The sequence below is a fragment of the Sesamum indicum genome, linkage group LG4, assembly GCF_026168435.1.
Source record: "Sesamum indicum cultivar Baizhima isolate 11 linkage group LG4, ASM2616843v1, whole genome shotgun sequence".
Lineage (NCBI taxonomy): Eukaryota > Viridiplantae > Streptophyta > Magnoliopsida > Lamiales > Pedaliaceae > Sesamum > Sesamum indicum.
This window is the reverse complement of record NC_142660.1, coordinates 2,505,795-2,518,280: the sequence shown is the minus strand read 5'-3', so window position 1 is coordinate 2,518,280 and position 12,486 is coordinate 2,505,795. Positions and strand designations below refer to the sequence as shown.

The following is a 12,486-nucleotide window of genomic DNA, read 5'->3' as shown; positions in this document are numbered from 1 at the left end:
ATTGGTATGCAATCACCAAGCTTCTCAATATTTTTGTCAAATATCTTTTGAATTTTAGGACACAACACCTTTTTCCACCTTTTCAAAGCCCTATCTTGTTTTGTTGAAGTCTCTTCATCAAATACTCCATAAGCCACTCAAGCATTGGCAATATTAGTTTTTTTCTTGCTTCCAGAATGTTGCTATGGAAGAATTCACAAGCATTGTTTAACAAAAATCACACTTAGGATAAGTGGAAAAATGTGATATGCTCCATTCTTTTGAGGGTTTGTCATTAAACCATGCATAATCCCCTTTATTCAAGTCCTTTAGTTCTTTCAGCCTTTCATTAAATTGATTATCTGTTGTTGCCCTTGCAGTCTTCCATAGCCCATTTTTGAAAGCCAACTCTCTAAAATCATTAATCTTAAAATTGGATTGGAGATGCCTAACACAAAACCTATGTTCTGCATTAGGAAATAGTTCCTGTAAGGCACCCACAAGCGCTTTCTGTTTATCTGACATGAAGGTATAGTCATAATCATTTTGAATATGCAAATCCTTTTTCAGCAGAGTTAAGAACCATTCCCATACCTCCCTGTTATCTCTCATTACCACAACATAACAAATTGGAAAGAAGTTGTTCGTGTCAATACCAACAACAGCTAATAACAACACCCTCATGTGGCCCCTTAAAGTGACACCCATCCACACATATTACTGGTCTACACCCTGCCAAGAAGTTCATTCTCAGAGCATAGAGACATTAGTAGAATCTGTCAAATAAATTTTGATCAGTCCCCAATACTATTGATCCATGGTTACTTCTTTTGACTTCATCAGCATAATCCCACAACAGTGCATATTGTGCACTAGGATTGCCTTGAAGCATGAGCATGCAAGTTTTTTTTGTTGTTGCAGCTTGATTTCTTGAGATATTACACCTTACATCTTCAATTACATCAATTTTGAACCCCTTAACTGTTCTTTTAGGATCAGCTTTGAACTTATGAAAGTATTTTTTGGACAACCAGCTTGAGTTCATGTTCCTCACATTAAATGAGATGTGACATGTGTGCTCAGAAACATAATCTCTAATTTGAAATGTGCATTCACCTTTCACTTGACACGCATGTATTCTCCATTTACAATTTTTATCGGTACACTTTGCATGCGCATATTTTCTACATTTTTGCCAAACTTTATGTTTCTCTTTGTTTAATTGCATGTGATTGGATTGCAATTCTGAATTCGTTTTTTGTGCTGAAAATCATTCCAAGAGCAAACTCACGGTGAAATATGCAGGATGGGTTGAATATAGGGAATGTTTCTCCTTTTTCCTCTATATCAGACCCCTTATTGGAGTTTAATTTGTCATTGCTCCATACAAAATTCTCCTCACTTGACCAGTTATCTAAATCAGTATCATCAACCCTTAACACTTCTTCATCTATGTCCTCCATCCTGTCCTCACTCTTTTTAACCTCATCTTCCTCTTTGATCACATTATCTACTAATTCCTCCTTCTAAACTGGACAATCATCATTTTTAGCTGTCACATCTTCCTCTTCATCCTGATCTTCTTTCATTTTGTATTCATACTCACTGTCACTATCATCAAACTTCTTACTCCCTGAAGAAGACTTATAGTCATTCGCGCCACCCAAATGTTATTTCTCAATCTTTTGACTGAGAATAATCATGTGCAAAGCTCGTGACTTCTAATTTTCTTCCACCAAGTCCACGTCACTGCCATGTAGTTGGCTAACCAATTAAAATATCCACGTGGAAATATACATGGCTCTACTGGCCATTTTTTGCACCATGCCCTTACCAAGTCAACATTTTTCAGTGGAAATGTCCAAATTGACTGAAAATTTGATAATAAAACCCTAATTCATACCTAATTGGCTCATTTCTGTAAATTAGTAGTCAAAATGTGGTAACAATGAAAGTTAGTATACTAAAATTAATCACAGACAAAGTTAATAGACCAAATTTTTTTCCCCTAATCTTGTAACTTTTTGATATTTCATAATTTTTGCCCTTCCAGTGTCGAATTTGGTAATAGTTATCGGAATAAATAATGTGCATCTTGCGTGATTCATTTAAATTGAAACCTATGTTCTGATTAGTTCACTTTTGCCATTATGGACAAAAAATTAAAAAAAACAATAATATGCATGGCACATGATTTTATTTCTGCAATTTTGCAAAATCCAGCATTAGAAGGATCAAAGTTGGAAAATGTCAAAAAATTACAAAACTCATTTGCAATTCCTAGAAAGATAAAGGATAAAAATGCTAAAATTATAAGCGACACATGATTTGTTTTGACAACTTTGTAAAATCTGGCATTATAAGAACTAAAATCACGAAATGTCAAAAAAATTACAAAACTATTTTACAATCTTAAAAAGATAAAGAATAAAAATACTAAAATATTACAGTTACATGACCAAAAGTATATATAAATTTTGTAAATTATGAAAAAGTTATGAATAAGGCAAATTGCACTTTTAGTCCCACTGGATAAGGTTGTTCTCACTTTTGGTCCCTCGCTTTAATGGATTGACACTTTTAATTCCAAAATCTTAAAATTTCGACACTAATGGTCTCGCGCTGTTAAATATAACAATAAAAGGTTATGTGTCGTTAGTCAACAGCTGTTGACTTGACAAATAAATGCCCAAATTTTATTTTACCCCCTATATTTTTCAAAAAAGGTTAAAAACCCTCCTATATCTTAAAAATAGGCTAGAAACCTCTCTTATTTTAAAAAACTCATTTTTGAACTCAATCTGACTACAATACTTTTTTTTTATTTTATAAAAATCACCCTCCTTTATATTTCTTTTATTTTTTGATATTTTATATATTTTTCTCTCTCCTAAAAATTAAAAATAAGAACATATGTACTTTAATAAATTATATTATCTATTACAATTAATATTTAAAACTAAATTATCATTATTTAAAATAAAAAATTAATAGTTTCTTTTAATTATTTTTAAGTTTTGAGATTTTAAGTTAATTTCTTATTTTTTTATGAACTTACAAAATTATACATTATAAAAAATAAAATTATTATTAATTTATTTTGATACTAAAATTGACAAATACTGACCCACCCCACCACTAGGCTTCCTCCCCAATCCAACCTCCCTCTGCCGTGATTGCCCAGACTTAGGCGTTGTGCGGCGAGGAAGGGTCTAGTTGTAGGGATGGAGGGTGGGGGTTAATTTTAGTAAATTTATTTTTTAACAATACTTTTAATTTTTTTAATTTATAAATTTGAAGTTTTTAAAATATAGAATTTATTTAAATATATCTAAATAAAATAATAATATATAATCGTTATAGTTGATTAATATTTATATTCATATAGATGGACTCTAGTATATTAATCTTTTATATGTTGTTAATTTTATTTTTAAAAATTTAATATATTTTTCTAGTATTTTGATATTCAAATAACTATATTTAAGAAAATAATTATTTATTTTTTAGGCGGAGAAAAATAAAAAATAATATCATATAATCAAAAAGGTTTCTTAGTCAAATTAAGTTCAAAATGAGTTTTTGCAAAACTCACGAGGCTTTTAGTATAATTTTAAAATACGTGCAGGATTTTATTTGTTAAGTCAACAGTTGTTGACTAACGTCACATGACTCTTTGTCATTAAATTTAACGGGTGAAGTATTTTAAAATTTTAAGATTAAAAGTGTCGACCTCATCAAATGAAAGAATAAAAGTGATAATGATCCTATCGAGTGTGATCAAAATTATAATTTTGTCTATGAATAATTATACAAAATCTGACGGAGGAAAGTGAAATTATTTCTTTGAAAATTATGCATGGAGAGAGAGAAAATTTGGAGGGCATGGGGTAAATTTGAGGTCAGCATAAGCCTTTAGTCCGGACCCCGGGGGGTTAATTAAATATTTCTCCACTGGAACACACTGCCTCGCCAATGGCGAAAGAGAAGTAAGAAGATGAGGAGCAGCAGCACTACATCACCCTATCCATGTACAGCTCTCTGTTAACAACACTTTCTTCTGCTCCAAACATCACACAATCCCACAACGGAAACTCATTGTTCCTTTCATCAACTTCTGCCACACTTTTTCCTCCCTACTTCCCACAATCTTCTACTTTCCTTGTTCATCTGATCATCAAATTGACCCTGCAACAGTATTACACCAGCAGCATTTAAAGCTAGCAGAAGTTAACAAGTGCTGATTGGGGAAGAACTTAGCATGGGCAGCAACAAGTACTGTGTTAGTAGTATATATCCACCAGATTTAGGCTTTCTCTCCATAAACCCCAATTTTGAAACCAAGAACTCTAATTCTTGGTGCAAGCTGAGCAAAGACAACTGGGGTTTTCCTTTCTTGGAGGAAACACATAATAGTGATCATCGTCAGGGTAATAATTATAAAGGGTCTGATTCCAGTGATGACAATGAGATTATTGATCTTAATGCAAGCTTGAATGAAGAAGATCAAGACAACTGTAACATGCATAAGGACTCCAACAGTGCGAGTGGGCAATCAAAGCTTTGCGCCAGAGGTCACTGGAGGCCCGCAGAGGACACAAAGCTCAAGGAACTTGTAGCCCTTTATGGCCCTCAGAACTGGAACCTAATTGCAGAAAAGCTGGAAGGAAGATCAGGTAAGAGTGAATGAAATATGAGGAAAAGAACTGTAGTTTTCTACTGTTTTCTTCTGTGCAAGAATGGTTTTTTTTCTTTTATTAATCTTTTTTTGTTTTTGCTTTTTTGATGGTGGGAAGGTAAGAGTTGTAGGTTAAGATGGTTTAATCAGCTGGATCCAAGAATCAACAGAAGGGCTTTTACTGAGGAAGAAGAAGAGAGGCTTATGGCTGCTCACAGACTGTATGGTAACAAGTGGGCAATGATAGCGAGGCTGTTCCCGGGAAGAACAGATAATGCTGTGAAGAACCATTGGCATGTTATAATGGCAAGAAAGTATAGAGAGCAATCCAGTGCTTATAGGAGGAGAAAGATGGGTCAATTTGTTTTCAAGAGGAAGGAAGATGATCATCATGATTTCCTCCCTGTTAATGGAAATGCATTATTGCCCAACTTTGGTGGTGGTCTGATGTATAATTCCGCCGGCGGTGGTGGCCTGAGTTGTTCAGTCAAGATGGATGGCGGAGGCGGCCGAGAGGCAACCCCAAACAAGAAGGGATTTTGGACACCACAAACACCTCTTGGTTTCTTTCCAGGTAATGATTTCTGATAATGTTTTGCTTTCGTTGTATTGACGTTGTGGGTGTTTTTTAGTTACATGCAGTTTTCTGCATATGAAATTCTGTGCCTGTATTTCACTTTCTTGCCCCCCACCCTCCCTCATTTTAATTTCCATTGCAATGTCACACTTCTCCATCAAATTTTATTGGGATTCTAAAATGTAAAGTTTGTTAGTTATAAACATGATCAAGCTTCAATTTTTAGCAATAACAAGAATTAGCAGCTCAGCCAAGAAACATTATCGTACAGAGAGAGAGAGAGAGAGAGAGGTTTCCTCAACTGTCTATTTCTTTGGTACTATCATTATTTTCTCAAAAGACACACACACACTTGACAAAAATCTTTGCTGTGCAGTTGAAGTATCAAGAGGAGCATCTGTTTCAGCTCACCATTTTTGGTTGTTTGTTGCTTGTTTTTACACACAGGCCCCAGTAGCAGTGAGATGATGAGCATTTTCAACCACAACAAATCTTGGGATGAAACCAATTCCTACCCCCTCATAAACCCAATCCAACAGTCACTACAATCCAACTTTGCTTCACCCCAAGAAGTTTCAGCCATTGATGAATATCCAACTTCATCAGAGGAAAGAACTGCACCTCAATTTATAGACTTTCTTGGAGTTGGAGCCTTGTCAAAAAGTTGAAGTTTAAATGGGAGCCCATCATTATTACTAAGTAGCTCAAAGTGTTCTGAAAGGGAATAGCTCTCATTATTTTCTTGAGCTTAAATCAGTATGAATTCTTTCTATTTGGGCTATAATATCAACTTTCTTTTTCCTTGTAACTTCACAATCCTCAGATGGCACTGTTTCAAAATGTGTAGCAATGTTAATAAGGTCTTGTCACTTCTCTCTCTCTCTCTCTCTCTCTCTCTCTATATATATATATATATATATATACACTCTATTTGTGCAATTTATATTGATTTGTTTAGGGATGTCAAGTACTCATGATTTGAAGCTTGGGTCAAACCAAATCGATTTCAAACTATTGTGTTCATAAGTATGTGATTCGGTTCGTGAGCTTTTTTTATTTATTTTATTTTTAAATTATTTATATTTTTAACTCCATATTTAATACTATAACAACTTTATATTCAAAAGTAAATTATGTATTAAAATTATTAATTGATATCATATATTTAAATTTAGATAATAATAAATTATAGTACTTTTATTTATATATTTAATCTCTAAATAAAAACAAGTTTAATCAACAAGTTAGTAATTAGTTTTAATATTTTTTTATAAATAATTATTTAATATGACTCATATAAATTTTATGTTAGATTCAATATGCATTTGTAATCTCTTATACTTTTTTAAATTAACAAGCCCCAACAATTAAATTATATTTTTTTATATCTATTGCGAGTATATATTTTTATACCAAGATACATAATATACAATTTATTTTATTACTTAAAACTTATGTCAAAATTTGGTATTCTCATGAATTTATAAATCTAGAGCTAATAATAATAATGATGATGATGATTGAATAATGTTAATTATTTTTATTTTATTTTTTATATATATAATGAGTTCAATCACCACTTTTGTACTTTGGTTTAAGAAATTTCGTCTTTTAATTTTTTTTATATATAATGAGATCAACCTCTTTTAAGAATAACTTATGTTTATTTCTTTTATTAATATTAATAACTATACAAAATTATGTGCAAGTATTTTAACAATTTGGTGTATATATATTTCTTATATTTTTATTATTTATATTACTACTAAACTAATTAGTAGCTTATATTTATAACAATAAATTAAAATATTGTACCCTATATTTAATATTTTCTATAACTATATAAAAAGTTTAATATTATTATTTATTATAATAAAATTTTATTAAATTTATAGAGAACTTGAACTTTGGCTCGAGCTCAATGGAAATCGAGCTGATGAGCTTGAGCTCGAGCTCGCACCAGAGCTCATTATTTGAGCTCGAACCATAAGAGCTTGTCGAGCTTGAGCTCCTAAAAACAAAATTAGCTCGAGCTCATAAAAAAATAATCGAGTTCGGTTCAAGCTCGACTCGTTTACCCCTAGAGTCTTCCCCAAATTCCTATTATATTTTGTATTCCATTTAGTTTATACATATATATACCATACATAATGTGATAGCGCATATTTGTTTCAAGAAAATACAGACAATCTAAATTTTATACACAAATAGTGTATGTTCAAAGTGCAACACAAAACAGAATATAAGTTTGTAATAAAAGCTCTAGACTGCTATTTGTGTGTGTGATTGTACATTTTGTGTATGTCAATTGAAATGGAAAAGTGCTAATTAAGTGGCTTATTTTTTCTCATATTCCCTGCGAATGTGATATATAAAAACGTTGTGTTTGTGACTAAAAAAGGAAAGTGATAGAAAGTGTATGACTTTGTGGGAGCAAAAAGATGACGAAGAAGGGAAAAGACAAAGAATAGAGAGAGTGGGGGTGGAAATGGAAGACATCCTCTACTCATGGGCCTGCAGCTGCAAGAATCAGGCATAAATTCTGGTCCTGAACACATGAAAAAACCCTCCTTTCCATTGCATTCAATAAGGGTAACTGTTTAACAATCTTTTGGCTGATCAGCAGAATCTTGATGCCACCCACATGGGAACTGTCGAACTCCTTAGTCCAATACATATGAACTGCAACCCCACTTCTATGCACGTGTGGATGAATCAATACTACTCCTTCCCTTCATTCTTGTTTCATGCTAAACAGGTTTTAACAGGATTTGCTTTTATGATTTAGATACGTACCAGGTTAATTTTGTCTCTGTGTTTGTTGCTGTTTCCGAATTATTCCTAGTCATTACTTGAAATAATATATAGTTTTCAAAAAATACGATTTTTGGATCATCACTGCGTTAAATTCGTTGAATTAAGTGTTGGTCGGATCGATTTCTAAGAGCCTGATTTGGACAGTTTGAAGCCTCATGATTATTCGTATTATGCAGAGTTTTTTTTATACATAGTTGATTGTGATTATCTGATATAAAAAATTTTGAGACCTTGTAAGAACTATTTTCATTGGGTTGAATGGACTTAATCAATTGAACAGGTGCCTAGTAAGCCTGTTTTTCCTTGTACATTTGTCCCAATGGGAAGAAACAACAAATTCAACAGAAGATTGGGCTGTCCATTTGGGGACAATTGAGCCTGTACTGACCAATAGAATACTGGGCCACTGTGTGTCTTAACAAGTGTCAGCTCCACATGCAATTTTGATCCAATTACATTATTAAGTTTAGTAAATAAAATAACGAGAAGGGCTCATGCCATTACAAACATACAAATTTGTGATGATTTTCTCATAAATTAATTTAAAATTAAAATACAAGTCCCAAAAAAAAAAAAATAGAGAAGTGAAATGAACGACTTAAATATTTCGTTCAAAATATATATTTATTAAACGGTCTGGATTAGAATTCGTCGTTGCCGATATACTTACGACATGTCTGAGTTCATATCAACAAAGACAACTTTCCATCAATTTGATGAAATCTTGAAAATCAATGAGCCCATCTCCATTACCATCAAAAGCTTTGATCATCTTCTTGCAATCCTCCAACTCACACCCTTCCTTCAACCCTAAGTTGCACACAACCCTTTGCAGCTCACTACAGTCTATAAACCCATCATTATTTGCATCAAACACCCCAAAACTTTCCCTTATTTCCTCCAAACTAGGCTCTTCCTCCTCAAACAATGACAGCAACTCTTGTCCACTCAAACTAATTGTCTTTCCACTAATACCCTCCAAACCACAAACTATTCCCACTCTGTCCATCATCGCCTCCATTTCCTCATCAGTGCATGACACTCTTTCTTGACCCCCAACAGTTCCAATATTGCATGGCAGCCCACAAGTTTTGGATATTTGAATTTTCTCCCAAAGCTGACCCCATCTCGTCCAAAACACCACCAAAAACGTTTGTAGGAAAAAATGAACACTTGACGAGAACTTGTCCATGTCCCCATGAAGAGATTTGAGTAGCAAAACAAGCAAATTTGAAATAGTGTTTGCTAATGCCAACTCCATTTTTCAAACTATATTCTCCCGGGGGTAGGGGGGGGGGGGGGGTTGTGTAGCTATGTCTCGTTTGTTTTCTACGTATGTATGAGTCTCCTGAAACCATTCCATGTTATTTATAAGGACATGGACTTCTGTCTGAAGGCGTCACAGCTATTACGTAACAGGGTTTTGGATATAACGTGTGAATATTAACATCAGATCAGACAATAATTTACTTAGGAAACTTAGGATTTGATTCTGCAATTTTTCCAGGAAAGTTTTGGGTCAAAATTTTCTGTCCCGAATCTTACGGGGCGGCGTGAAAATGGGGAGGACAGTAATATGAATTAAAGGAGATGGAAAATGTTGTGAAATTTCTTTGAATATTATGATTAATATAGACGTAAGTTAATTTCCATGAAATTTCTGATACTTTAATTCTACGCCATGTTTTAGATAAACGAACATTTTTATTTTCAAATGTTATTGTCAATTTATTTTTTTTAATTGGTCCTATGTGCCCGTTTGCGCCTGCGATTGAACATGTTGAATTAATTTGTTTTTGTGTCATTTGACCTATTAAAAAAAATCACGTTTTAATAAATAAAAGCTATAATTTATATGACTTTTATTCTCATTGTAATTATTTTTTATTTAATTACCAATTATAATCATTATATTCGACCAAAACCACTTGACATGAAATTGGTTTCGGAATTTAACAATAATTTATTGCTGTAAAATAAATTATTTGAATTGTAAATCCAAATGCAATGTAATCACTTTTTTTCTAAATTTAATATTCAAAAATTAATTATCTCATAATTAATTATAAAATTATCAAGTTATGTCTTCCTACTTGTGCATGATATAGTGATATTATTATTATTATTATTATTATTTGCAAGATGTGACATAAAATTAGAATATTTTTAGTCGGTGGCCTATTTTTATATTTATTATTATCTTTCTTGTTGGGGATCATAATTTTATCTTCTTACTTTATGATTTTGGTTAATTAACAACTTTTTAATTAGTTCCGTTGACTCATTTAATTTAAAGAGGAAAATGATGAGATGAATGTAACTAATGTCGGCAAAATCTGACTTTTGTAAATGTTGCACGAATTCAGCTTTTTCTCTTACTTTGTAATAAATATTACATCATAATTTCAATTATGATTACAAAACATGAGTTGCATAATCACACATCTCTTTTCAAATTTCAACTCATAATCTCAAATTTTATCTATTGAAATTAGTCTTAATCGTTAACTAAAAACCTCCTCTGAAAAGTATAACCATCTTTTATTTTAGTATCTATACTATATAAAAAGAAAATATTTTTTTCTCTCCCAAATGGTGGTTTTTTTTTTTTTTTTAAAAAAAACCACCTAGAGGTGGGGGGAGCTTTTCGGAGTCCCCAGTCCTTTTATATTAAAATTCATAAAGTAATTACAGCGGGGAGAGCTACCTTCCTAGAAATTCTAGTGAAGCCATAAACAAGAAGTAATACTCCCTTACAAATAGAGCAACAATAAACAAGGAGCACTACTCCCAAATGGTGGTTATGACACTACAACATCAATTTTTGTTGTTATGCTAATAATACCTTAAGTTGATTTTCTTTTTTTTGTTGCTTTCTTTTCTTTTTTTTTTCTTTTTTAGAAATATGATGTATCGGTTTATATATTTTTTCTTATTCATAATAAATTTGAAAACATAAAATGTTATATATTATGTGCATGCAAGGACGGCGTCCCGTGGCGGCTAGCATAAAAAAAGAATTTCATTTTCATTCACAAATAACGATAATTTATACCGCGACACCAATTATTTAAATTATAAAAAATATCTTTATGTATTTTCAACTACCTCTACTCAAATTCTTCTTCTATGATCTATACTATCTATCTATACTAATATGAAAATTTCACCCACATCATTTTTTTTTTGTCTCGATAATATTTCTAAATTAATTTTTATTTATTTATTTATTTCTTTTTTTAAATGTGATGTGTTGATTTATATATAACCTTATTTTAATTTTATAATATATTATAAAATATAAATAATTATTTATTATATGCACGTAGAGACGGCGTACCATAACAGCTAGTCCGTACCATATTTTTGTGTCACCTTTTTAGTGTCTTCCTTATTTTTGGTATTCTATTTTTCTTTTTTCACTTTTTCTCTGCCCGTTAATGTCCACATTTCCCCCATTATCTACAAGTAGTAAAATCTATTTTTTTTAAATAGTTATTTATTTTTAGTTATTTTTTTCTTTTTCTCCTACTTCAAAATACTTTCTTTCAAAATTATTATTTTTTTACAATAAAAGATTTTAATAAGTAATATTTAATTATTTCAATTTTTTCTATACACATACATTGAATACACCGCATACAGCTACTCATTAATATTTAAAAATCTCAATTGCTAAAAGTTAATTGTATAATCAACTTTTAATTTTGGAAGTTTTGGGCTGCTTCGGTCCATGCAATCCAAGTATAGTTGCAGCCCTCACATCGTCAATCCGAAAACTAGTTCAGCTGTCTCTTCCCAGACAATATTTTAATATTACAATACAAAAGCAACTTTGGTCTATTTTAATTAGGTTTAACAATTATAAATATAGTTAGTAAAAATTAATATGTAATATTATCTTCATTTGCATTGTTGATTATGTCGGATAGCATTTAAACTTGTCAATGGGCGGGCATTTACTGATTCTCGAAGACGTTAAAATTAATTATTAATAAAAAATTATAGTACTAGTGAAACCCGTTCGAATTCCAAAAAAACAAAGAGAGTTTGAATTGAGAATTAACTACCGATTAATATAAACTAAATAGAAAGACAGAGAAATAATTCACTAGTATAAAATCAGTAGAGTGTGATTCCAATCCAACGTTGTGTTAATCATTGATCACACAAGATTATTTTTTTACGGCTAAACGTTGAACTTTGAAATTTATTGGGATAGTCATAATAAATTCTCACTTTTTCTGGTGTAATTGATTTGACTCAAGCATCCAAATTTAAAAATTTATTATCTTCAAGAATGGGCGGGATAATATTCCATATTAATTGAATAGTAGCATTTACATCAGCGAAAACAACAAAGTTTAGATCGAACAATTGAAATAGCTGCAATTATCTAACTTAATTTTCTTTTCTCTACAAATAAATAATACAA

The 12,486-nt window shown here is 31.5% G+C and overlaps 2 protein-coding genes across 2 annotated transcripts; one reads left to right on the top strand and one right to left on the bottom strand.

Annotated features, from left to right (window-relative positions):
- Nucleotides 1-3,847: 3,847 nt before the first annotated feature.
- On the top strand, nucleotides 3,848-6,103 carry MYB117 (myb domain protein 117). The gene is made up of 3 exons (XM_011077336.3): nucleotides 3,848-4,655; nucleotides 4,776-5,231; nucleotides 5,682-6,103. Exons 1-3 carry the CDS (start codon nucleotides 4,241-4,243, stop codon nucleotides 5,900-5,902), a joined length of 1,092 nt encoding a protein of 363 aa, XP_011075638.1. The 5' UTR covers nucleotides 3,848-4,240; the 3' UTR covers nucleotides 5,903-6,103.
- Nucleotides 6,104-8,739: 2,636 nt separating this feature from the next.
- LOC105160072 (putative calcium-binding protein CML46) lies at nucleotides 8,740-9,312 on the bottom strand. The gene has a single exon (XM_011077335.2). The coding sequence runs from the start codon at nucleotides 9,310-9,312 to the stop codon at nucleotides 8,740-8,742; it is 573 nt and encodes a 190-aa protein (XP_011075637.2).
- Between the last annotated feature and the right edge of the window lie 3,174 nt (nucleotides 9,313-12,486).

Excerpts from the sequence above, each read along its gene's own strand:
- MYB117 (XM_011077336.3), top strand. The coding sequence starts at position 4,241 with ATGGGCAGCAACAAGTACTGTGTTAGTAGTATATATCCACCAGATTTA. Across the intron at positions 4,656-4,775 it reads AAAGCTGGAAGGAAGATCAG|GTAAGAGTTGTAGGTTAAGA; the intron begins GTAAGAGTGAAT and ends GATGGTGGGAAG. Across the intron at positions 5,232-5,681 it reads ACCTCTTGGTTTCTTTCCAG|GCCCCAGTAGCAGTGAGATG; the intron begins GTAATGATTTCT and ends TTTTACACACAG.
- LOC105160072 (XM_011077335.2), bottom strand. The coding sequence starts at position 9,312 with ATGGAGTTGGCATTAGCAAACACTATTTCAAATTTGCTTGTTTTGCTA.